This window comes from Phoenix dactylifera, chromosome 5 (genome assembly GCF_009389715.1).
Source record: "Phoenix dactylifera cultivar Barhee BC4 chromosome 5, palm_55x_up_171113_PBpolish2nd_filt_p, whole genome shotgun sequence".
In the NCBI taxonomy this organism is placed as follows: domain Eukaryota; kingdom Viridiplantae; phylum Streptophyta; class Magnoliopsida; order Arecales; family Arecaceae; genus Phoenix; species Phoenix dactylifera.
Window position 1 is genome coordinate 6,685,963 of NC_052396.1, and position 24,770 is coordinate 6,710,732.

At 38.1% G+C, this 24,770-nt stretch overlaps 2 protein-coding genes across 4 annotated transcripts; one reads left to right on the forward strand and one right to left on the reverse strand.

Annotated features, from left to right (window-relative positions):
- Positions 1-1,470: 1,470 nt before the first annotated feature.
- LOC103716903 (lysine-specific histone demethylase 1 homolog 3-like) lies at positions 1,471-16,269 on the forward strand. 3 transcript variants are annotated; one of them, XR_005511961.1, is made up of 9 exons: positions 1,471-1,843; positions 3,154-3,298; positions 3,705-6,221; positions 6,323-6,416; positions 10,002-10,489; positions 10,606-11,322; positions 11,807-11,881; positions 12,167-13,851; positions 13,941-16,269. XR_005511961.1 is itself a non-coding variant. In XM_039126672.1 (8 exons), exons 1-8 carry the CDS (start codon positions 1,617-1,619, stop codon positions 12,230-12,232), a joined length of 4,329 nt encoding a protein of 1,442 aa, XP_038982600.1. In that variant the 5' UTR covers positions 1,471-1,616; the 3' UTR covers positions 12,233-13,080. The 3 variants fall into 3 exon arrangements, 2 of the variants coding, with proteins under 2 accessions (XP_038982600.1, XP_038982601.1); XM_039126672.1 differs by lacking the exon at positions 13,941-16,269 and having other exon boundaries at positions 1,471-1,846; positions 3,157-3,298; positions 12,167-13,080; XM_039126673.1 differs by lacking the exons at positions 1,471-1,843; positions 13,941-16,269 and having other exon boundaries at positions 3,169-3,298; positions 3,721-6,221; positions 12,167-13,080.
- Positions 16,084-23,103, reverse strand: LOC103716904 (V-type proton ATPase 16 kDa proteolipid subunit). Its single transcript, XM_039126674.1, has 3 exons — positions 22,894-23,103; positions 22,492-22,777; positions 16,084-16,511 (listed from the first exon to the last, which is right to left on the reverse strand). The coding sequence occupies exons 1-3, from the start codon at positions 22,967-22,969 to the stop codon at positions 16,379-16,381; spliced, it is 495 nt and encodes a 164-aa protein (XP_038982602.1). The 5' UTR covers positions 22,970-23,103; the 3' UTR covers positions 16,084-16,378.
- Positions 23,104-24,770: the final 1,667 nt, after the last annotated feature.

Below are 24,770 nucleotides of genomic sequence, written 5' to 3' on the forward strand. Positions count from 1 at the left end.
GTCTGTTGTCTTTGGGGAAACCCTCTCTTCTTTGGCTCCGAAAGAGCGGGTCGGAAGTCAAAAATCCCTTGAGTCAAGACATAGTTCCAGCAGAACTTGGAAAGAATCACTTCCTATTCAAGAATCTCCTTCTATTTCCCATCTGGAAGTTGGAGTAGAAAGTGCAAGGTATGATGCTGATGGTTTTGACAGATATGCTGAAAGGGATTTAGATAATTTGGAACCTTCTCTACTTCAAAAAGAATTGAGTTCTGATTTGGTTCTGGAAACAAAAAAGACAAGGCCTGCAGCAACCGAGGAAGATGGATTGGGTACATTTATAGGAGACAGCAGTAAGTTGAATCAAACTTCTTGTGAAAACTCAGATGATATGCTGCCTCACCAGGTGAAGGATGAGTTGTTGGGGCTGGTGGATAGCTTGAAGCAATGCTCAAACGGGAATACGAGTCACTTGATGCATAAGGTTGATGAATTATCAGCTCCTGAGCCCATTTCAACATGGATGGGTAATGTTGTTGAATTTAAACCATGTTCTCAAAAAGTTATTGGCAGGAGGCCCTCAGCATCTAAGGATGTAACATTTGAACATTCTGATAGCACCCGTCTTCTAGTTCAAGATTCAATTACTGTGCAAGCAGCCAGGATCTCAGAGGGATGTTTAGAATCTGGCAATGCTTTGAGTCGAATAATTGGTGGTGCTCCTACAGGAAACTCTTTACTCCAAATACAAAAGAAGGAAATCATAGAGTGTTTAGATAATCAGTTTGATGATCCATGTGAAGAAACAATGGCTAAGGATACCATCATGAGAACTGACAGTCTAAATCTACCTTCCAAGGAAGCATTTGGAAAACCATCTCCTCATAATGATAAGGTATCTTCTGTTTTAAGATGCAAGCAATTGACAGAAGCTGATGGCTCCGACATTCTGTTAGTCTCATCCTCTGTAAATCTGAAAGAGTCTTTGTGGAACTCTCTAGGTCAGAAATGTGAGCCTCCTATACCAGAAAAGATGGATGTTAATCCTGATGACCGTTTCAAAGAACAATATGATACTCTCTCACATTGTGTATCATTGTCAGATTGTGGTATAAAGGCAGAAGATATTCATGACTATGATGATAATTTAAACCTGCCCAGAGATGTTCCTCTATCTGTTAAGTCAGAATGGATGCCGGTCATCATGCATCTAGAAGAGAACTTGGGACATGGTAATAGATTACCTCAACCTTCCGATGTAGATATCACAGTTATGACTTCTCAAGTAGATAAAAAATCAGCTCTTTCTTCTGCCATCAACTGCAAGGATTTACCTGTTACTGGTGAATCTTTGGACCAATTTGTTGAAGAAAACTTGCTGGAAGATTTAGTTGATGCATCCAAAGAGCCATCTGTTGCAAGAAGTCCACATCTTCTTGTCACCAAGGATAACAGTACTTGTGCAGCCTTTTCTAGGCCAATATGTTGGATCTAAAAGAAACCTATCACATTGTTGCAACTGTTGTGTCAGATCATGATAATGCAGATAATCAGTCAGTGGTGCCCTGGGTGGTGCGGAATATAAAAAGGTGCAGAATGTTGACACCGCATATGAGGGAGATGTTGACTGGGAACTGATGCATGAGCAAGGATCGTTTACAAATACCCCTGCATATGATGGAGACCGATCTGTCAGAGCAAAGGATAAATCTGATTCACATTCGAATATTCTGGATGAGGCAAGTAATTCTCGTACAGCAGCAGTAGCAGCCGGGTTGAAAGCTCGTGCCATGAGTCCAATTGAAAAGATCAAATTTAAGGATGTCTTAAAACGCAAAGACGGTCTTCAGGAATATCTGGAATGCAGTCTGTAAAATCCCCTTCATTTTAAAGTTGGTTGTTGTTCCACATGATTTTCCCATTGAAAAGTTGCTTAACTTTACAATGATGTTTCTTAGAGTTTAAGTTTCTGAGTGGGTAATAACTTTTAACATGTCCTCATTGGCTACATTGGCTTTGCATTGACTTATATGATGGCACTGTATTTTTAATTCTAAATTCTCATGTTTTTTAGGAAATTTGGTTTTCTTTTATCAATCATTGTTTAAACTCTCTTACAGTTAAGCTGTGAGTTTTATATTCCCTGACATATTTGATATGTCTAGTTCAATTTTTTCTCAGTTCCAATCCCATGATCAGTAAAAGCGTACATCTCATTAGTACTATTATTTGGTAGGCTAGTTTGATATTTTCCCAATAGTCTAAACCAAATCGATTGTTTGGAATAGATCATCTATCCAGTGTTTGAAGGATGTAATTAGAGTGAACTGTGCACCATGGTTTTTTGTCAAGATAATGACCAAGCTGAATATCATTTGAGAAAATGTTTCACACTTTTCATCTTTTGATGGTTGTTTGTTGGAATATGCACTAACGGGGATGAGCGGTCATTAGGAACCGCCATGGGATTTTTGTTCTAGGTCATTCTTACTAAATTGTTGTCAATGGAGCTGAAATTGGAGTGACATGGTGAACAATATGGGTAGAATGATAAAAAAAACATCATTGCTGAAGGTGAGTCATCAGATTTCTTGTATGTAAAAGTAGTTTTAGCATTTATAGCTTGTTGTATAATTTGAAGGATAACGAATTGGGTACAACCTCTAAAATATATTTTTATATTTTTTACGGCATTGAGCTTGACAAGGAATACTATCCTATGAATATGTTGAAAATCTCTTATCTAGGCCTTCCTCAAATAGCCCTGCTTAATCTTTTTTTCTTTCAATAATGTTTATCTATTTATCATTCTCATGGTGAATTTCTGCATGCCAAAAGGTAATAAATTTTTGATAACAATTATAATTATGAATTGACACAGAATCTGTATAATTTCCTTTCTCCACCACTTTTTTTCATGTTTCATATGCTTTGACATGATCGGTGTTAATGATCGAGATGTATTCTAATTAACATCTTCTCTTAGTAGCACAGTCTTTGAATCTTTAATATTCTTTTTCTTCAGACATTTTTCCTCATTTTAACTCAAACAATTTGATCTGATGTGGCTTGTGATCATCTACAGCCGTAGGACTACCTAGGTTTTGCATCAGTGGTTTTTTGACTTGATGATGATTCGCTAAACATGCCTGAATTTGTTTTTGCATTTCATCCCAGGAATTTAATTCTAGGTCGCTGGAATAAAGATGTGAAGCACATATTGCCTCTTGTAGATTGTGGTGTATATGATACCTCTTCAGAAGATGAATCACCCTGTGATCTTCTCATTCGTGAAATTTACTTGTTTCTGGACCGCAATGTAAGTTTTCTTTTGTAGCATCCACATGTTTCATGATATTCATTTTTATTAGTGAGTTTGAGTTCTGACTTACACAAGTCACTCTTTTCTTTTGAAAATTTCATCATATGACTAGTTCTTCATTAAGTTGTCGAATCAATAATTGTGATGGGCAGGTGGCAATTGATAGTTTAATTATCACCAAGCTTGATATTGAAAGACTGGCTTAGGGATTTTCTTTTCCCTTTAAAGAAAATTTAGTTATTATTTTTTTAAAAAACTTGTACATTCCACTCATCTTTCTCAAGCATAACCTACTTTGCAGTACATAACCATATTTATTTCTGTGTTTTTACACCTCTTCTTCCATTTCAAAAACAATATCATTATAGAGCACAGAATTTAACTTCTAACAAGCTCCTTGCAGGGTTATATTAATACAGGGATTGCATCAGAGAAGGAGACAACAAATCTGTGTGGTATACCTCATTCTAAAGTTCCAAAGAAATTCAAACCTAACAAAACTAATGGGGTGAATACAGCTGGTTCTGAGCATGGAATTCCCTCTGTTCAAAGTCAGTTTAGTATTTCTGAAAATTTTGAGATAAAGGAGAATGATATGCCCTTTGTAGTTCAAAAAACAAAATTGAAGCTTGATGCTGAAGCTAGTGAAAATAATAATCTCCAATCACCTTGTTCGGGATCAGAGTTATCCTCTCAGGTGAAGTCAAAGGAACAAACAGTTGGCTGCATGGAACTAGATGTGCAGTCTGCAAGTAGAAAATGTGAAACAGAAATAATCAACAGTGTTAAGGTTGGAGATGATATGTGCATGGATTGGCATTGCAGCCCGAGGAGTGGGTATGGCAAAGTCGTACCAGATAACCAAGGGATTCAGCGCAATGATCGACAGGCAAAACCACATGGTGGTTCAATTTCTGTTTCATCTTCTGTCTTTGGTCGTGAACCAAATCCTGATGTTTCTGTGAAGCAGATAGAAGATTTCTCTGATATGCATCAATCAGTAGAAAGTGAAAGAGAAAATATTGCATATATTGAAAATATTGGGACCCGTTCGACTGAAGTACACTCTATCAAGGTGGATAATAGTACTGAATCTGATTTAAAAGTTCTCAAGAGAATTATAATTGTTGGAGCTGGTCCTGCTGGCTTAACCGCGGCACGCCATCTGCAACGCCAAGGTTTTTCTGTCACTGTTCTAGAGGCTCGTGATAGAATTGGGGGTCGTGTGTATACGGACCGCAAATCACTTTCAGTTCCTGTAGATCTTGGTGCCAGCATTATCACTGGTGTAGAGGCTGATGTTGCGACTGGAAGACGGCCAGATCCCTCCTCTCTAATTTGTAGGCAGTTAGGACTTGAATTAACTGTTTTGAACAGTGATTGCCCTCTTTATGATATAGTCACAGGTCATAAAGTTCCTACTGAATTGGATGATACTCTGGAAGCTGAATATAATAGTCTCCTTGATGACATGGTTGTACTTGTTGCACAAAATGGTGAAGGTGCAATGAGGATGTCACTTGAGGATGGACTAGAATATGCTCTTAGAAGGCGTTGTATGGCTCAGTCAACATCAGTGGCTTTAGATCAAGTTAAGTTGGTCTGCAATTCTGGAATGGTGAATACTGTTATGAATCCTCCCATGGCCACTGAAATCACCAATGGTGCTGAGGACAGTCCTACTATGAACATATTGAGTCCTCTTGAGAGAAGAGTGATGGATTGGCACTTCGCGAATCTGGAGTATGGTTGTGCTACCTTGCTTAAGGAGGTATCTCTTCCCTACTGGAACCAGGATGATGTTTATGGAGGATTTGGAGGGGCTCACTGCATGATTAAAGGGGGTTACAGCACCATTATAGAAAGTTTAGATAAGGGACTTGATATTCACTTAAACCAAATTGTTACAGAAGTCGTCTATGACGTGAAGGACTCAGGTGAAGTTGGCCAACATCAAAACAAAGTGAAAGTAAGCACATCCAATGGTGGTGAGTTTGTGGGAGATGCAGTCTTGATCACCGTGCCACTTGGTTGTCTAAAGGCAGATACCATTAAGTTCTCTCCTACTTTACCAGGTTGGAAACAATCCTCAATCCAGAGGCTTGGTTTTGGTGTGCTGAACAAAGTAGTGCTAGAGTTCCCTGTAGTATTTTGGGATGATACTGTAGATTATTTTGGGGTTACTGCAGAAGAAACAAGTCGGAGGGGCCAATGTTTTATGTTTTGGAATGTCAAGAAGACTGTTGGGGCTCCTGTTCTTATAGCACTTGTGGTTGGGAAAGCAGCTATAGATGGACAATTTATGAGCACGTCTGATCATGTAAATCATGCTTTGATGGTTCTTCGTAGACTTTTTGGTGAAGCTGCTGTACCAGATCCTGTAGCTGCTGTTGTAACAAACTGGGGCTTGGATCCTTACAGTAGGGGTGCTTATTCCTATGTTGCTGTGGGCGCATCTGGGGAGGACTATGATATTTTGGGGAGACCTGTTGCAAACTGCTTATTTTTTGCTGGCGAAGCAACCTGCAAAGAACATCCAGATACCGTTGGTGGTGCAATGTTGAGTGGTCTTCGAGAAGCAGTTCGTATTATTGACATCTTCGGTACTGGCAAGGATCATGGGGAAGAGGTTGATGCAATGGAAGCTGTACAAAGACGGTCAGATAGTGAAAGAAGTGAAGTCAGAGACATGTCAAAGAGACTTGATGCATGCAAACTTTCCAGTGTTCTTTGCAAGAACGTAGATGACATGCATTGCTTGCCCACAAAGGAAGGCTTACTGAAAGATATGTTCTCTAGTGCAAAGACTACTTCTGGACGATTACTTCTGGCAAAAGAATTGTTATGCCTTCCTGTTGAAACTCTCAAATTCTTTGCTGGGACCAAGGAGGGACTTAGCACACTCAATACTTGGATCCTTGTAAGCTGATTCCTCTTTTAATTGTTACATGTGTGAATTTCAGTATCAGGTTACTAAGATCCTTGAATATCTGAACACTGTTCTTTACCATTTTAAATTAGGATTCGTTGGGCAAAAATGCTACACAGCTCTTGCGTCATTGTGTCCGCTTGCTTGTGCTTGTATCAACGGATCTTCTTGCTGTTCGTTTGTCTGGTAGGTATTTTTCCAGCTGATGTTTTATTTAAGATTTCAGTAAAGCATGAATTTTCTGCATCACTAAAATAGAATTAATTTGCTCTGCCTATCTTGTAACTTCTAAATGCCTCATGTTGCATCCATTGCTCTTCTGTTGTCTATTATGTAATTCTTGTGATGTTCATGTAGATCTGTAGATTCTCTCAAGTACTCATTCCAGTGAACGGTCAGCATGCTGGTGAAGACGTGTTTATCTTATCCAACTTTAGTGACTAAGTGAGGAACAGTAGGGGAGGAATGCGAATATAAGTGGAGACGTAGAAGTTGCACCAATTAAGTACAAAGTGATCAATAACTAATTAATAAAGTATGGGCCTATGGATTGAGGATATGTGGAAGCACCCACAAGGAGAAGTATTTAAATTTGTACTATAGGATCATGAAAAGGAGCAAAGCTTATAATTGTTACAAAGGAATTAACAAAACTTGCTGTTAAACGTAGTCCTACAGTTGCTATGGAGCTTACTCCAAATAATTAGGTCAAGGTTAATCGTTGTAGTTAGTTTTAGCTTGAAACAATTTTTTGTTCTCTAGTTAATACAGTCATTTGGGGTATTGCTTCTTTAGCATAAGCTCTCATCTTCAGATCCCATCATGTATATCAAATGATCAAATGCCCGGGGTTTACCCTTCTTTTGGTCTTTAATAAAAACATGCAAGTAAAGTACGATGTATTGGCCTGAACTAGGCGATATGCGGCGTGCCGTATATCCAGTATGGGTGGTTTACCAACACTTGGTATGCCAAAAAAACTTCGTATTGTACTGTACCGACACTGTGCGAGTGTGGCACTGGTACGTGGTCCGATACCGAGACGGCGAGCCTTGCATGCAAGTGTGACTGCTCTATGGAAAACCTCATTGAGTGGCTGAATGCTTAAAGAAGATATTCTCTTCCATTATTCATAGGAAAGGTTCTCTCTTTTTATCGCCAAGGATGTGATGATTTGTGTTTGCTAGTGTTGGCTTTCAAAATCTTGCATATCTTTGTTAATTCATACAAAAAACTTAGATGATTTTCAAAATTTGAAATCAATCATACGGCTGCTTTTGGGGCATCTGATTTTGAAACCATGATTTTATCCTCTACTATATTTGAAGTCATTGAATTTCTAGAATTGAGAATTGTAAGAAGTGTTTAGCTATTAAAAAAGATTAATGGAAAAAAGTAGGATGATGGGGAGTGAAACACGAATTCAAAAATTTCTTCTTGAAGTAGAAACCTGTTTTTGTGATTTGAGGTAGGAAATTTTGTTGCAAAACCAAAAACATGATGGTATAAAAACATAACTTGTAAATTCAAGCAGAATGTGGAATCACGAAATATCATGATTTTGTAGTACATTCTGAATATAAGCTGAGAGCTTGTAGCAAAACTCTGATATTTAAGTAGCCTTGGCAGAAGGCTTAGCATAATCAATATTCTTTTTCTCCTCACCTTGAGGAGTTCTTTATTTAAAGCACAAAGGAATAGATAGAACTAACTTGTCTTCCTCAAGCTGTTGACTCCTTATGAGTGCCATTTGATAGGTATTGGCATTGAGTAATCTTTAAGCATAGCTGCAGTAGTTAAATTTTTGCAGCATTCAGGACATGTAGACACCAAGACATGACACTCTTTGGCACCCCGAAAATGCAGTGTTATGCTTATGTTAGATAAAAGTATTGGCACTCGGAACGATCATTAAGTAACTAGCAAAAGGCATTTGAAGTTGTGACATTGTAACTTAAAGCCTTTCTACTTGTTTAGATTTTTAACAATGTTAGATTAATGTTTCTAGACACTTCTTAAGTGTCGCACTCGTTCCCTCTCTCTTTAATCTACTATTGCATTAAATGCTAGTTTATACTACTGACATATGTATGTTTTTGTGCACTCTCATAAATGTGCATAGGAAATGTTCTTTAGTTCATTTTCTTAAGATTGCTATGAAATTATATTGTAAATTCTATGCTATCGAGGTTGCTATCAGGGTAGCAATGTACCATGAGCATATTGCACACAGGTCCAATATCATTCCACATTGGCCTAAACCTCGGCAATACATTGCAACACACCTTGACACAAGTTCACAAAATTAATCCATTCATGTTTATGCTTATTTTCTGGTGTCAAAACAGATACAAGCTTACTTAATTTAGAGTAACAAATAGGTTGTTAATCTTGAAAGAGTAAAACATGTTCAAAGTATTCCATTTGCCACCTAAAAATTATTATCAGTACATAAGCTTTTTGCTTATTTAATCTTTATGTCTTGATTGATGACTGAATAAATAAAGCATATATGAGCTACTAATTGATAGTATTACATTGTGAAAACTAGTATAAGTTGTGAACAGTAGTTTTGTTACAGTTATTGAAATTTATGTGCAACGAGGATTACAAGAGGCAAAGAGACTTAGGGTCTAGAAAGAGGTGGGAAAGGTGGACAAAAAATTTGGAAAAAATTGCAGTAGCTCCAAAGGCTGCCTTTAGTGGAAACAATTGACAAATGAGGGTATCTAAAGCTGATCCGAAGTAGCTGGAATAATGCTTGATGGTTTATTCCTTTTGTTTTACCTTATGAAAGTTTTAAGTGCCTTACCCAAAAAAAAAGAGGTTGTAAGTGAAGGAACATAAGTGGCTGGGTAGCTTTCTTTCCAAGATGGGACCATCCCCGCACGACAATATTTCTTGGGAAGTACAAAATGTGCCTGGTTGATCAAGACATTTAAGCTGTTAGTCTTCGTGACATCGGTGAAATTGCTTATGGTGATGCAAGTGAACAAAGAGATATTTGGGATTGATGAGAGGACTTGAGTATTGCATGTTGAGGTGCTTATTTTTCTGCTCCAAGAATTTTAGAGGGATCACAAGGAGGGTAACAGAGGTCATACTCTGCATCCCCAGGAAGTGTTTAACTAGCACCTCTCATGGATATTCTGCATATGTTCTACTAATTAGAAATATGGGATCTTGTGATGCACAACTACTGGAGAATCTTCATAAGGTCATGTAGTAATAAATAATATGACCTGGACTGAGGGCAGGTAATCTGATATCTATTTGTTTAGCGTACTACTTTTATTATTTCATGTACAATATTGGATTAGTGAGGAACTTTTGTCTTTAAATACAGTAATACTGTCAGTTGTTTTTGTGAACAGGGAGCATGCATTTCTTGTTTTGACCCAAAATGCTGTGGTTCATTTGGAACATGTATTTTTTTAAATTTTAACCAGTCAAATAAATGCTCTCTATAGCATACTGTAGCATGCTTTTGCATATTTTTCTGCCACATCATGTCTTTTTCAGTTTTTTTAATATGCAAGATGTACCTTTTAGTTAACAAGCATTAGATTTTCTTATTGTATGTATGTATGTATGAATGTATAGCATTATCAGACATATGGTTTTGAAATGGTGGTATTGATACATTTTGAACTATGAAGCAAATTTATTTGATGAACAAATTTTTTTCTTTTTTGAAGTTTGTTTTGGTTCGCACGCTAGTGCTTTTTAAACCTGTTGTCAATTTTTTTGTGTGTGTTTTCACTGTTGTAGGGATTGGAAGGACTGTAAAGGAGAAAGTCTGTGTGCATACTAGTCGAGATATCCGTGCTATAGCAAGTCAGCTGGTCAGTATGTGGATAGAAGTTTTCTGTAAGGACAAGGCCAGAAATGGTGCGGTGAAACTATTAAGGCAAACAACAAAATCAGAATCATCGATGGTCAGATCTAAAGATCTGATATCAGGAAAGCCACCTCTACATATGGCTAGTGAAGCATTGGATAGTAAAGGCAATTGGCAGGTTCCTTCAACTGCTAGAACCCATTCACCTTCCAGAGCAAATAATAAAAAATTTGATAACAGGATAGCCAAGTTAGAACCTTTAATAGAAATAAATTCTGAGGTTAACTCATCATGCTCCCAGAGAGTGATACAGGGTATGGAATCTATGTTGGAGAATAATGTGGTAATGACTGAAGAAGCACCTGCAGCCTTTGCTGCTGCTGAAGCTGCACGTGCTGCTGCTCTTAAAGCTGCTGAGGTCCCTCTTTTCCTTCTTCCATCATCAATTAGAAGTTATTCTGTTTTCTCATTGAGTATCAATATTCTTGTTCTACCATCAACTGACTGAATTTAGATATCTTGTGGTTCTTGTAGGCATATGCATCTTCAGAAGCAGAGGTTAGTGCATGGCGCGATCTTCCAAAGATACCATCATTCCATAAATTTGCAAGACGTGAACAATATGTACAGATGGATGAATCTGACATAAGAAAGAAATGGTTTGGTGGTGTTCTTGGAAGGCAAGATTGTATATCTGAAATAGACTTGAGAAACTGCAGGGTGAGAAATTGGTCGGTTGATTTTACCGCCTCCTGTGCGAAGCTTGACAATTCAAAAATGTCTGGTGATAACTGTACAGAGAGGAGTTATTCAAATGAAATGGCATGCCCTTCAAATCTAAGAGAACATTCTGGAGAAAGTGGAGCGATAGATAGTCGATTGACAAAGGCATGGGTTGATACAGATACAGATGGAAGTGGGGGTGTCAAGGGTTCTCTTGCCATTGAGAGGTGGCAGTCTCAAGCAATGGATGCAGATGCTGATTTTTATAGCCATATGTACATAAGGGACGAGGAAGATTCAAATAGAATGTCAGATGTATCCAGTGCTAGGCACCAAGGGCAGATGAGAGGAAGTTCTGCCTCACAAGTTGCAGGCAACAGATCATCATTTGATGGTCAACCAAGAGGAGCAGACTGTATTAAACAAGGTGTGGTGGACTATGTGGCATCATTGCTTATGCCTCTGTATAAGATAAGGAAGATTGACAGAGAAGGATATAAGTCTATAATGAAGAAAACTGCTGCCAAGGTAAGCTCTTGTTCTATTCTTATCTCATGTAAAATTAGGAGGATTTAGGTCAATGATTTGCATTTTGCAATTTTGGCATATCTTTGCTGTATGTACTCTACAGGTTTTCGTATTTCGTCATTTATAAGTTCTCGGAGAAGAGTCCTTGTCTTGCCAAGTTTTCATCTATATGTCATTTTATTTCTTATGAGTATGTCTGTAGACTCTGGTTAAGTTCTGATTGTGCTATCTTCTGAGTCTGCTTATGCTTATGCCTGTCATGTACCTTTTCTGCCAACTTTGCTAGTTCATTAGATGAGTTGCGATATGTAGTATGAGATTCAAAGGTCATAATTTTCATCACATCTAGATTATTCATACTAGTTATCATTGGGAACTAGGTGTGGAAACATTGAAATTATTGGAAACACCCCTTCCCTCTTTCTTAAGTTTGAACTGTAACATTTTGTGACATATGTTTATTTTCTTTGCTCTGATTTTTCAGGTCATGGAACAATGTACAGAAGCAGAAAAGGTGATGGCAGTTTACGAGTTTCTTGATTCTAAGCGGAAGAACAAGGTCTGCACTTGTTCTTTGACCGAAATTTTCCATCTTGCTTCATGCAAAAACCTACTTAATCATGTTTTTTTTTTATCTCCATAGTAGCAACTACTTTTATTGGCTGTTTATTGTTTTTGCTATGTTGTCAATATGCTGGCCTTTTTTTTGGTGTAGTTATAATATCCTTGTGCTAGACATCTGAAATTTGTCCTCTGACCTGTTGTACATTTTCCTCTCCAGAGTGAGTACCTGGCAGCTACAGTTTGTCTTTTGACTCTGACTGTTTTATATATATTTTTGCAGATTCGATCTTTTGTGGACAAGTTGATTGAAAGGCATATGGAAATGAATCAAAAAGCAAAGTCCTGATGCTTCCAATGGCTGTCTTGGAAGCAAATCATCTGCAAGTGATGCCTGTTATTTATAACCTGCATCCTGTTGAAGAACCAAAATGGCTTATGAGCTCTTTCTGCAGTTCGATGGAATCAGAAATGCTTGCCAGTCGATTGTCTGTTTTACAATTTTCATGCAGAACCCATAAATTGTCAATGCTGAAATGCACTCTAGGATATGGCACAAGCATCTAGTTGAAAGCTGTCAAACCATATGGAGCAACTCTATGGACCTTTAGCATTCCAAGATTCATGCAAAATCAGATCTTTCTCCTTCAGGGACAGTCCCTTGAGGACTTGCACATGCCTCTTTCTTTCATGTGCTTTGGGGTTCACAAGGATGCTTCAGAGGAAGGAGAAATAAAGTCATATAGGGACTTGGGTGACATTGGTTTCTAGTGCTGATCTTAAAGCAACAGATTTTTTGCCTGACCATTGGTATTATGTCGAGGATCAATTAGATTCAAGTGCAGTTGTTCCATTTGGTATCAACCGGAGCTTGTATTCTTTATACAGATTAACCCTATTCTTTGTTCAAGGATCCCATACATGAGGCGATCTTTTTGCTCTTTGTTCATCTCTGTACAAAAAAAAACTGACAACTTGCATAACCTGTTCATCCCTCTTCTGAAGTGGTTCATTGCTCGAGTTTTGTATACAAACAAAATTAGTCCAAATTGTACTTAATCTAACTTAATTGTGGGTTTGTAAGATGGGACCCCTCATTTCTTTGTTCTCATGCAAATAGACATTGATCATAAAATTTTCTTGTACCATATATTAATTGAAGTTTAGATATTTTGGTCTTGCCAGCTTTCCTCTTTAGCTCTGATTTAATTGAATAATGGATTTTATCCTAAATGGAATATCACCTAATCTATTTTCCTAACTCCGGCATCAATAGCAGTTGTGTGAACCGGCTTGTTTTCGTCGTCCTCTTTCCCAACAGTTAGAATGGTGAAATTGCAAAGAACAGGTTGAAAGGTAGGTTTCTGTTGATGCTGCATTACTGACATTTTTAAACTTTTCCTCATTTATTCCAATGATGCTGGATTTGTATGAATGCAGTTTATTAGTCAAACACAAACGCAGCATTTAGATCGCATTCGCCTGCCATTTCATAATTGTCAACAAGGATTCTGGGCCTAAAGTAGGTTTGATTTTGCAATGTCCATTCTTTATGGGGTTTGCCTATAATTTCCATGTTTGTTTATGCGGACTTGACAAGGTTTCTTTTAAAAATGCTTACAGTCGCAATGTCTGCATTTTCTTCAGATGATGGGGGCTCCACAGCTGACTAAAATAACCTGTTACTTTTACATGTTTTTTTGCTGTGTCAAGGGACTACTTCAATATAAAATTTTGAGTTTACAGTGATGTTGAATTTCACTCCATGTGTGTTTTGCTATGGGACTTGCTGTTGATTATATTCTCTTATGTCTCTTTGCTGGTTGTGTCCTCTTAAGCAGACGTTCAGTTCTTTTCCTTGTAGACCCTAGCACGACATTCTCTCTGTACCTCCATGACCATGGTATGACTCGTCTTTACAGCCTTTTGCCATGACACTGGTGCTTTGGTGGATTGAGGCAGCATAGGGTGAGCATTATCTCCAATTTTAATACTTGCAAGCTTTCTCAATGTGTGATCTATACTTGCTTTTCTAAAGCTTAACAATTTCTGAGCAGAATCCTGAATAACTTCTCGTAACATTTGGACACTGAACAAAACGATAAGCTTTATGTGCGAGACAGGTTTACTCTCCATTCAGTGCTCTCTCCTGATGCTGTAAGCCTTTACATTTAGCCCAGCACGCAATTCCTTTGGTTATATTAATATTGCACAAGCCACAGTTCGCTGGTGACATAAGCAAGCGTGCATTATTGCTGGTGATTATTATACTGACACTTTTGCCTCCTTGTAGAATAATTTGCAGCTCATGCTATGCAAAATGCTAGCAATTTGTCAACGACAACTTTTGCAAGCATGTCGAATATTGTTTTCTTGATATTACCTTTTTAAGCTTTTGCAGTAGAATGCAATCCTGTGGATGAAATACAAAGTCGAATGACCATAATATATAACTACTCTGAAGTTCTTGTTTTGATAGCATCCTTCTGTTCTTTGTTTCAGATTACTATTGCAAGCGCTTTATGGAATGGTATCGTCGCTACCAACTTTTTCAGCTGAGAGCGTGCTGGAGTGAGACACATATCCAGTGTTTTGGTGGCTGGTGAAAATGGGACGATCGTACTTGACAATCATGTTGAATGACTGGAGATGCAACTGTTTTGGATTAGAGTTGCATTCATGAAAGATCAGAATCCAAACCTGATCAGAATCCAACTGATCGTACTTGATTATAGCACTACTTACAGCATCTGTTAACAATACATGGTTATAATGGCCTTTGGTGTCCTCTAAGAGCCACCGATCCTAAGTTTGACAATTCTATGATATGGTATACGATCGTCAAACTGGTTCAAAGTTTCCATTCGTACTATTTCATTGAGTCATCAACATGTCTTGACTTTCACGATCTTCTAAGATCAAGAGAAAAGTACGGGTTAAGCCTCATTTTTGTGTCCTGGATCTCCTATAACTCAACCATCTCCAATAATTCTCTTGTCAGGATCATTTGTGTTACTCTCAAGTTTTAAAGGAATAGGGATATCTGTCGTTTTATATACAAGTAACTTTTATCCCAAAAACAATGACCAATCTTCTCCACGCAGCTTCACATTGTAACAAAGCAACCTGGTTTAAAAAGCACACGCTAGCACCACTAAATCAAGATCTTCGAAGGCGTTATCTTGTTCTCACTAGCTCAAGCTTGTTCTAGTGGCGAGTTCTTTTATTAGAAAGATTCGGCTTTGTATATTAAGAAGAGTGCAGCATGCAAAGATTTGCTGATTTCACTTAAAAATTATAAATTTTTTTAGTGAAAGGATCTTTACTTCAAATAAAATAAGAAATCCAGTTCGAAACAGTTGTAACATCATCTTCTGCACCAGTATTGGCATCTGCCAGTCTCTTTCTCTCTTCCTCCCTCTCCCTCTTCTTTCTTTTTTTCTCTCTCTCACGGTCTACATTCGCTCTCTCTTGTGTCGGTACAAGTTCGGCACGATATGGGCCCATACCGACTCGGGCCATCGGACAACCGATATCGGCACAGTAGACCGTGTGCGTAAAAGAATAAAAGATTGCACCTACACAAATACCCATTCAATCATGGCCGACTTGGCTCCTAAAAACAACCTTGTCATAGCAATCTCAGCAACGATGCCTACTCTAAACGCTACGTTTGCATGCTCCACCTTATCTCCATATGAAGCATGTTATTCACTTTTATTTTTTTTAGAGACAGTTTTATGCAAGCAGTCGGTCCATGCACTGACATAACAAGAGTCATATATAATTATAAACCGCTTTCATGCCAAAGATTTCATATCAAGTTAGCCTTGAAATAAATAAATGTGCGCAATATTTAGTTTTATATATTTTATTATTATTATTACCTTTTCACAAAAATCCATCAAGCTGAAGCTTTAAGCTGTAGACATTATGTAGAAAATGATTCTAGCTATACACCAGCAAGCTGGCATATAAAACTACAAATTTAGATGGATAATTCTGTCTATGTAGTGGGCATTGGATCATTTCATTGGTGAAAGTTACAGTTGAGGTGCAAAAGCGTTATGATGCGTGAGCGTTTGTCAAGCACCAACAAAATATAGATCCAAAATATAAAATCGAAAAAAATCCAACGCTACCACCTCTGAGCAGGCAAGACTGACACCTTGAATCAGCATCAAAGCTAATGAAACAAAATAAAGAAATTTAGGCCACCAGGTGAAAAAATTGGTCAAGTTTACATTGGCAGTTTTCACAATAGCTGAAGCTCTAATTCAAAAGCTGCAGCCTAAAAGGTAACAGCTATGTTATCTTTATTCGCATACATATTCATCCCTATTGTGCTAAAAGAGTAATCCTACATAGAAAATGACCAGTCCAAAATTTCACGAGAATACAAGCACATGAAGAATTGCAGACCTGGTATGATTTTGAGGCAGATAAGGATCTAACTTTTCAAACAAGCCTACCAAGCATGACTCTCCGCCCTCTTTTAGTCTGCTCTTGATTGGCCTGCGCGAGATGATAGAATGATGCCAACAATGAGGCCATAGAGGGCCAGCGCTTCGGCAAAGATGAGGATAAGGATCATTCCAACAAAGAGCTTGGGCTGTTGTGCATTAGCTCTGCAAAACAATTAAGACAAACCGCAGCAAATTTCAAAAGGTATTCTAGTGGTAAAACCATTTTATCCAAATAAAACACCAACATTCCAAAGACCACTTATTTTCATTTAGTAAAGGCCAGGGCCATTTCGAAACCAGTTTTTTGTGGAAAACCTGAAAATTTGAAAGCCTTAGCTTGTCCTAACTATCATAACCACCAGGTTTTCTGATACTTGGCTGATGGAATTTATCAAGCGATCTTCTTTGTTTGTTTAGCAAAACAGTCGGCTGGGCTTCCTTCTACTCATCAATCATCACAGGAAACTATCTTTTAAATTTTAGCTATCGACCTTACCATTTGTTTTTCTTATTTTGGAGAAAACTTGATGAGGATCATTTGTTCACCAAACATGTAAAAAGAAACTGTATCATTGAAGAATATGTCTGGAGAGAAAACTTGTTATATCTTTTTATGTCCATTTGTTAATTAAGAAACATATTGAATAAATGCTCTCCCACTTGGATCGGCTTGTTTCTCAAATTTGGTCGAAGTGAGCATATTTTAGATGATCCACTGGTTCTTATTCTGCATTGATAACAATCCTCCCTCTTTTAACAAAGATGTTAAAAGCCTAAACTAGGTAAAATTTATCTTCATAAAATTTTAGTTGTTAACCTTCAAAAATCAGTGAACCTTTGAATATGACAAAAAAGCCATATTTTCTTTTACAGAAGAACATGAAAATTTGTATTTGTTAAAATATTTGTATTTAAGGATGGCTTTCTTGTAGGCAAGGCCTTCACAGAGAGCTTTCTCATGCTTTGAAGTAGAAGTTGCTAAGAAAGAAAACTATTGAATTAAATCTTTGCCCACACAGATTTGCTATGATAGAAATTTACTGAATTAAATGTTTGCCCACATGGATGAGCTTTCCTTTTATTTCTTTCTTGTTTCGATTAACCATATATTCATGACCCATTTCTGCTTACCCTTGACATTTGAGCTTGCAACAAGCCAATGAAGTCAATTTTAACAAGCATGGGCGGCAACAAGCCAAAAAGACTGCCCAAAAGAAAACCCAAAGGAAAGCCAGAAAGTAACCAATGAATAATATGTGGTATGAAGATCTATGGAGCACTGTTTAGTAACTTTGGAATCAATAACTGAAGAAAATCTGGAGAAATAGATCAGTCAGCCAATAAGGCCTGACTTTCCCTCTGTTTTTGTTCAGACGTGGAAGAATCTATTAGGTTTAAGGAAATATTGTGCATGTAATATTTTTTATACAAGAGTCCCATGGAACTCGATTTGGAATGTTGGTTGTTCCCCTCAAAAATGAATAAGGGAAGACAAACTGGGAGTGAAGACAGACTTACGAGTTTTAAAATGCACAAAAGCAAGCTATCATTTCCCCTTTTTCTTCATCCTACAACTTTATTTTTCTGCTGCGACAAGATCTAGGCAGCAGATTTTCTGTCCTGCTGCAAAGAGTATGATCACTGTATCCTTTAGGTTGTGTTAGGAAAAGGAACAGAAATTTCTGGTATAACTTTTCTAGTCCTCAATAGGCAAAGTTAATTGCAGGAAATTGGGATGCGTCTTAAAATTGTGGTTGCATAAAGTGTTCTTATCCCCATTTAATAATTGCATAATACCAGAATACAGCTGACAACAGTGTGGTTACTTTTTTGTTAAAAAAACAAATATGCTCCAATCTTTGTTGTTAACTTTTGCTAACAAGGGGTGTTTTTATTTTCGGGTCATTTTAAAAAGCAGGTGGGGATAAAATGGCAGGGAGATGCTATGGAACGGCTGCTCCTAAGATATCCTAGGTTTGACTGAATTGCAAGGGATTATGAATCCCTGCATCTATTTTGGCTCAACAAAAATAAGATGAGATAATAGGCTCGGTCCAAACTCTATCCACCTTCGATAGGGGCATTATCTTGTTATAATCCCAGCAATTCGGGGTCATAAGAGAGCCAAACTTAAGACATACCTGCCCCTTTGGCCAATTTTTGCACAAAGTAGCTGCCTAGGACTTGAACTTGTGTCATTGTGCTTCTCAACACAACCCTTTTACTATTGCTACAAGCAATAGCCCCTTAATCTCCCTCATTATCCTTGTCACGACCATAAGCTGTAGTCTGTTCAAATCAGGTGCTCACCTAAAATAAACGATCCTATACAGCATAAAGCACTGATTAAACTCACCACATAACACTCCTCTTCCAGCCATTGGATCCTAAGGTCTAGATTGAAATCAATATTTAAATTATTCTGCTATCCTTATTGAAGTGATATGTCTATCTAGCAAATGATAGTTACCTGCCTCGATTCTACTCAGTTTTGAACTGTTGGGGGCGGTTTAGGCCCCTAACCTTTTTTTTCTTTCCCTTTTTCCTTCTTTCCTTCCTTCATTCCTTTTCCTTTTTCTCCCTTCCTTTCTTTCTTTCCTTTTTCTTCTTCTTCTTCCCTTCCTTTCCTTCTTTCCATTTCTTATTCTTTCCTTCCTTTCTTTCCTTCCTTTTCTTCTTCTTTCCTTCATTTAGTCAAGAGAGACAAGCCAGCCTCAGAAAGTGGACTCTTAGCTCTATGATATACTCCAATATTAAACCTATAGCAAAAATTATAGTTCTGGGAATCCAAGCTTCAACGATTACATGTCCGAAATTGAAAGATGCTTATGATGCATGGCAAAAACTACTACATGTAAGACATTCGACCTGCCATATGGTAATTTGACTAACCGGCAATATTGATTTTATACCATTAGCATGTCAACATGCCACAATAATAAGACAAGGACTTGTGTATATAATGATGTGCCATTAAAAGTTCCTCAAATTCCCTAGTGGAAGTTGCTATAGAGTCAATTTCCGTGTTTACATCAGATGGCAACAAGGACTGCCAATCCTTTCTTACCCCCAAACGACTTGGTGATGATTGCAACACCACTTTATGCATTGATAGGAGAAATTTAACTTTCATGTTTCTGGTATGACTCAAGAAGGTAACCCAAGGATAAGGTATAGAACTTGCAAGATCATATAGTAGTCAAGATTTTTTTCCTATTATATTTTATTTCTTTTTTTACAGTTTTATAATTTCTTGTTAAGAATTCTTCTACCAAACCACAGCCTATTTCAAGTTTGAAGACCGACCATATCATCATTGGGACGTTATTCCCCAATCGTTTAAGAGTTGTTGGGTAAAGGTGATCTCATGGAGGAAAAATTGAAGAGAGTTGTTGGGCCAAGGTGGTCTCATCAAGGATAAATTGAAGTGTTCATGTGTGGCCGGTAAGACACCAGGTCTTAATATTTTCAGACAGCCACGCTGTTTTTTGTTTTCAAAGCAAAGCCTATACTTGCACTCTAAAAAGAGGCTATAGTGCTAGTATCATTTCTAAAAATATCTGCAAGTGCTGCAGAGAAATTATGAGCCAAATCAATAGTATAATTTGCTTCTCATAGTATAAATTTTCAGAAGCACATAGGAATCATGAAATAAAGAGTTTGTGACTTGTATAAGGAGCATGCTGTTGCATATAAGTGATTTTGTTAGACAGGTAATTTATATTATTCCTAAGATTTTTGATTAATGGATTCTGTGAACCAAGGTCGGCAGAACCGTTCCGAACCGCCCAGTTTGAAGCATCTCGAGTCGTACCGGCCGCAGACAGAGATGGTTCTAGTGACAAAAACGAGACCTGCACTGGAGGGAGAGAAGACAAAGGAAAAAGAGGAAGAGAGAGAGTGAGGGAGAGAGGGAGAGAGAAAAATAGAGAGGAAGATCGAGGCTGGCCTCCGCGGCCGACAGAGAGCCGCCACGTGGATGAGGGAGCCACGGAAGAGGAGCTCGCTCCAGTCCCATATTTCCTTCAAAACAGAGGCCGGAGGGGCTCCTTTTATTTTTAAAATTTTTAAGTGAAAGTCGGCAAACCAATTGCCAACTTCACTTAATTTGTTTTAAACACAAGGGACCGGAGGGAGCCCCTCTTCCACGGTTTCCCGGCAACTCTCTAGCCTCCTCTGCGCGGCGGCTCTTCGGCCTTCCTCGGCCTCCTCCTTCTCTCTTTCTTTTCCTTTCTCATTCTTCCTCTCCCCCGCCTCTTCTACTATGTCTATACGGACTCGACATGGCACAGCACGAGCTCGTACCGACTCGTTCCATCGAGCAACCGGAATGGTGCCCGATACCAGTTCCGCCGACCCTGCTGTGAACTTCATCAAATCTCAAAAACTTTTTGTATCTAGTCAACTTCTTTTATCAACCTTTTTCCACATCATGGATCCTATTGCTCTCGATAATATTATCTTGTCTTCAACCAGGCCTTCACTACTCAAATATTGCAACTATCAATATAATAATTTCTGGAGTAACAAATAATATGTTTTGAACCACTTTATATGATTCTAGGCAAATATCCATGAACAAATATTCCTGACTAGATAAATGTTTGCATACGATAGGTTGAACAAGAATTGAACAAACAGTATTACCATGTAAAGTACTTTGAGCATCCATAAAGCTTAATTGGGGACTTTGACCAGTAAAAGCTTAATTAAGTACTTTCAAACACCCATGAAACATTAAAATAATCCTAAAATAAAAATTAAAAAAACCCAAAAAAGTATCGCACCAGTATCAAACCGGTATGCATTTGCATATCGAGTATTGGTACCATACTATACCAGTTAGATATGGTTTGGTATCATACTGTACCGGTTAGGTGTCAGTATGATACTCGAAATTGGAACCACGGGCCTTGATCATGCCAAAAAGAGATTCTAGGGATAGGAGAATGAAAAATAATCAAGGGAAGCAAATCATGCAGAGAGAGGGAGAGAGAGAGATCATAGGGGTGATGAAAGAAATGTTTTTACCCTCTTCCCCTTATAAAATCTCTTTGTGTCTCTCATTAACCTCTTCCTAGTTTCCATATTTCCCTAAAGCATTCGCATTATTATTTTATTTCTGTTCTATATATTATATCTTATTTTCTTATATTTATTTTATATTTTATTTAACATATTTTGTTTTTTAAAAAGTTTTTTACCTTTCATTTTATTCTCTTTTGTCTTCTTTGCAAACAGTTACTGCAAAGGCACACTATTCATTCTGCTGAATCTTGCAGGCTTTAAGTAAATGGAAATTTGGTAGTGTGTTTTCAATTAAACCCATCGGTGCATTGATCTTCTCAGAAAATGATGAATGATTTGATAGATAAATCAATTATCACCATAACAAGAGTGCATTGGCTAACCTATTTCACTGGAAAGAATTAATTTGTGACTTGATACCTGAACACCATCTAACCAATCAAGGCACCAAGATCCTTGTTGAAGAATCAATGCACCATAATTTTGTCAGTTTTATTTAAAGTCTCATTCAGATCAATTTACCCCATAAATCGCTCATGCATATCTTGCAACAGAGCAAAAATCTCACATTGACTAAGACAGCTTAGAGATAACAAATAAATAGAGGCACATCAATGCAGTAAACGGGTCAACAAGATGCATTTAGCTTTTTTATCTTCAACATCCATCCATAGCCCATCATAAAGATCATGCGATGGATCACGAATTAAAACCCAGCAATCAAAATAACTTTAATGGTTTACATAAAAATAAAGCTGACAGCATAAGAATCATTTAATCTCAGCATTCATCCATAATTCATCAAAAAAAAAAATCATTGAACGGATCCTGAGTGAAAACCCAATAATCAAAATCCTACATTTCTGAAAAAAAAAAGTGGACAGCGTTTTGATTTAGAGGGAAAGAACTTGCGAAAGCCTAGCTTGAACAAAGAATAGGATCAAGATTTAGACAATTTCCCAACAGATCCATTCCGACCAAAAATAAGACAAAAAAGAAAGAAAGAAAGAAAAAAGAATTCTATATTCACAACACTTTATAAAATCAAAGCAAAATAACAGCAGATCTCAAAAGAGAAAAGAAGGGGGGGGGGGGGGGGCATATTGATTGGTACCTGACGCCGGCGTCGCCGACGATGCCAATGGCCATGCCGGCGGACAGGCCGGCGAGGCCGCAGGCGAGGCCGGAGGAGAGGTGGGCGTAGCCGTCGAAGAGGTAGTAGGACTTGGCCTTAGGGTTGATCCCGGTGCTGATGATGACCGCGATGATGAGGCCGTAAATCCCCAGCACTCCCGCCATGACCACCGGCACGATCGACTTCATCACCAGCTCCGGCCTCATCACCCCCATCGAGGCCACCCCCACACCGCTCTTCGCCGTCCCGTACGCCGCCCCCATACCTGTAATTCAGAGAGTCCAACAAACCGACAGCTCGGATCAGATCCAAGACATGATCATCATCATCGCCAAGAAGAAGAAAGAAACGAAAGAAAGGGATGATTATTTTTATTCTTACAGGAGAAGACGAGGGCGGCTGCGGCGCCGAGGAAGCCGAAGAAGGGTGCGGTCTCGTCGCCGCTGAAGCTAGACATCTTCGAAGACGAGGGGGTTGAGAGGCGGTGCCGGAGACGCTTCCCTTTTATTTTTCCGTTCCAAAGCGGGAGGAAGAGGAGGAGATGGAGTGGCAGAAGAGAAAAGGCATCCCAACTCTCCGTTTTTTATTAAAAAGAAAAAAAAAAGAAAGTAATAAGTTGTTTCCACGGTATTGGTTTGCGGCGAAGGTTCCTGCTTGTGGTCTTCCGCGCGACAGCGTAAGGAACCGTACAGCTCGATTTTGACGGCAGCTGATTTTGGCGAAATTCCAGCGCGTGAGGGAAACCGTGTAATTCGTGGTGAGAAAGGCTGGATTTTCGCTGGCACACGTGAACTGATGGAAAGTCGGGCCTCGGATTGGGGACCGCATTGGAAGCGGCCGAGTTTTTATATGCGAGCGCCCGCATGGGAGACTCGTGACATACAAAATCTTGATGATATGATTTAAGAAACTGGTCAATAATATAAATCCAATCAAATTTTTTCATTATTTTTAAATAATTATTTTTATTATGAAATTTTACCATCAATATCGAAAATTAGATATTGTATGATTTACATTATCAGTCAATGTTTCAATGTTCTGATACTAAATATATATTGGTAGAGATCTCGAAAACTATAATTTTTTAATATTTTGCTCACACCTTGACTAAGAAATATTGAGATCTTAGTTCGTCTCACGGCCTGTCGCCAATCTAGATGGCCGGTGTTTTACCTATAAGAGCCTAGATGGTAGCTGATTAAACTGTCAATAGCCACGGCGGTCCAAGAAGGCTTAAGACAAGATACAAAAAATTTAAGCCTAAACTTGGATTTTAAGATTCTAGGACCAATTGGTCTCACAATCTTGAGTATTGATGCATACAGTAGTTTGGGCTAGGCTTGTGAGAATGATTTGCTAAACAAGAGTATTGAAACCCTCTTGATTTATTAAAAAATCTAAATATAATAGTTTGGCTATCTAGGAGTGATCGGAACTGGAAATTTGGATGATCCATAATGCTCTAGAATTTAATCATCATGCACGTGCAAATGTACGTGGCTACTCCTTGAGATTTTAGATATAGAACAAATTTAAGAGGATGTTAGCATGAATTAGTTGCTAATATACCTTGCTCAGCAAAATTTTTAGATTTTTTTATTTGATGTATTATATTGTTAACTTCTTGTCTCAATTATTTTTTCACTTCACTCTCAGCGTATGGTCTTGGAGAACATGACTATCTTCTCTTTCTCCATGTTTCCATTAGGAAAGGATACTCCAATAAGCCAAATATACATATAAGAACATTTCAAGAAGCCAAATATATAAAAAAATTCTTCATTATAAGCTAAAATGTTGCCTCTCAACCATAGTTTCTCTCTTCACGCTCCACTGCCACAAGTTCTCTTGCATTTCACTTTATCATCAACCACTTAAAGGACACTTTAAACAAAGGTAACACAGCCATCCAACACTTCGATGATAATGTTCATACTATAAGGTTAGGTACATTTTTTCCTTTTTTGGATAGAAGTAAGGTACATTTTGACATTGTCATTTGACTTTTATATGATAGAACAATACATGTATGCATCCTGCCTTTTTTTTTTTGATGAAAAATATGAGGGGGGAGGGACCAGCCCACCTGCATAGCAGCCCCTACTGGGGCCCCCTTTCACCAGAAAATGTTTGATACAGATCGCAGGTTTTCGCGTGCCTTCTCCGACTTGTGAACTCACCGCCTCACGTGTGGGTATGTCACCCCAGCGCCACCTTGGTACAGGTGAAAGAAAAACATATCCGCCAACAAGCCG

Coding starts and splice junctions, on each gene's coding strand:
- LOC103716903 (XM_039126672.1), top strand. CDS start 1,617: ATGCATGAGCAAGGATCGTTTACAAATACCCCTGCATATGATGGAGAC. Junction 1,847..3,156: donor CAGGAATATCTGGAATGCAG/TCTGTAAAATCC, acceptor ATTTCATCCCAG/GAATTTAATTCTAGGTCGCT. Junction 6,417..10,001: donor TCTTGCTGTTCGTTTGTCTG/GTAGGTATTTTT, acceptor TCACTGTTGTAG/GGATTGGAAGGACTGTAAAG.
- LOC103716904 (XM_039126674.1), bottom strand. CDS start 22,969: ATGTCTAGCTTCAGCGGCGACGAGACCGCACCCTTCTTCGGCTTCCTC. Junction 22,778..22,893: donor AGCCGCCCTCGTCTTCTCCT/GTAAGAATAAAA, acceptor TCTGAATTACAG/GTATGGGGGCGGCGTACGGG. Junction 16,512..22,491: donor GTCGGCGACGCCGGCGTCAG/GTACCAATCAAT, acceptor ATTGTTTTGCAG/AGCTAATGCACAACAGCCCA.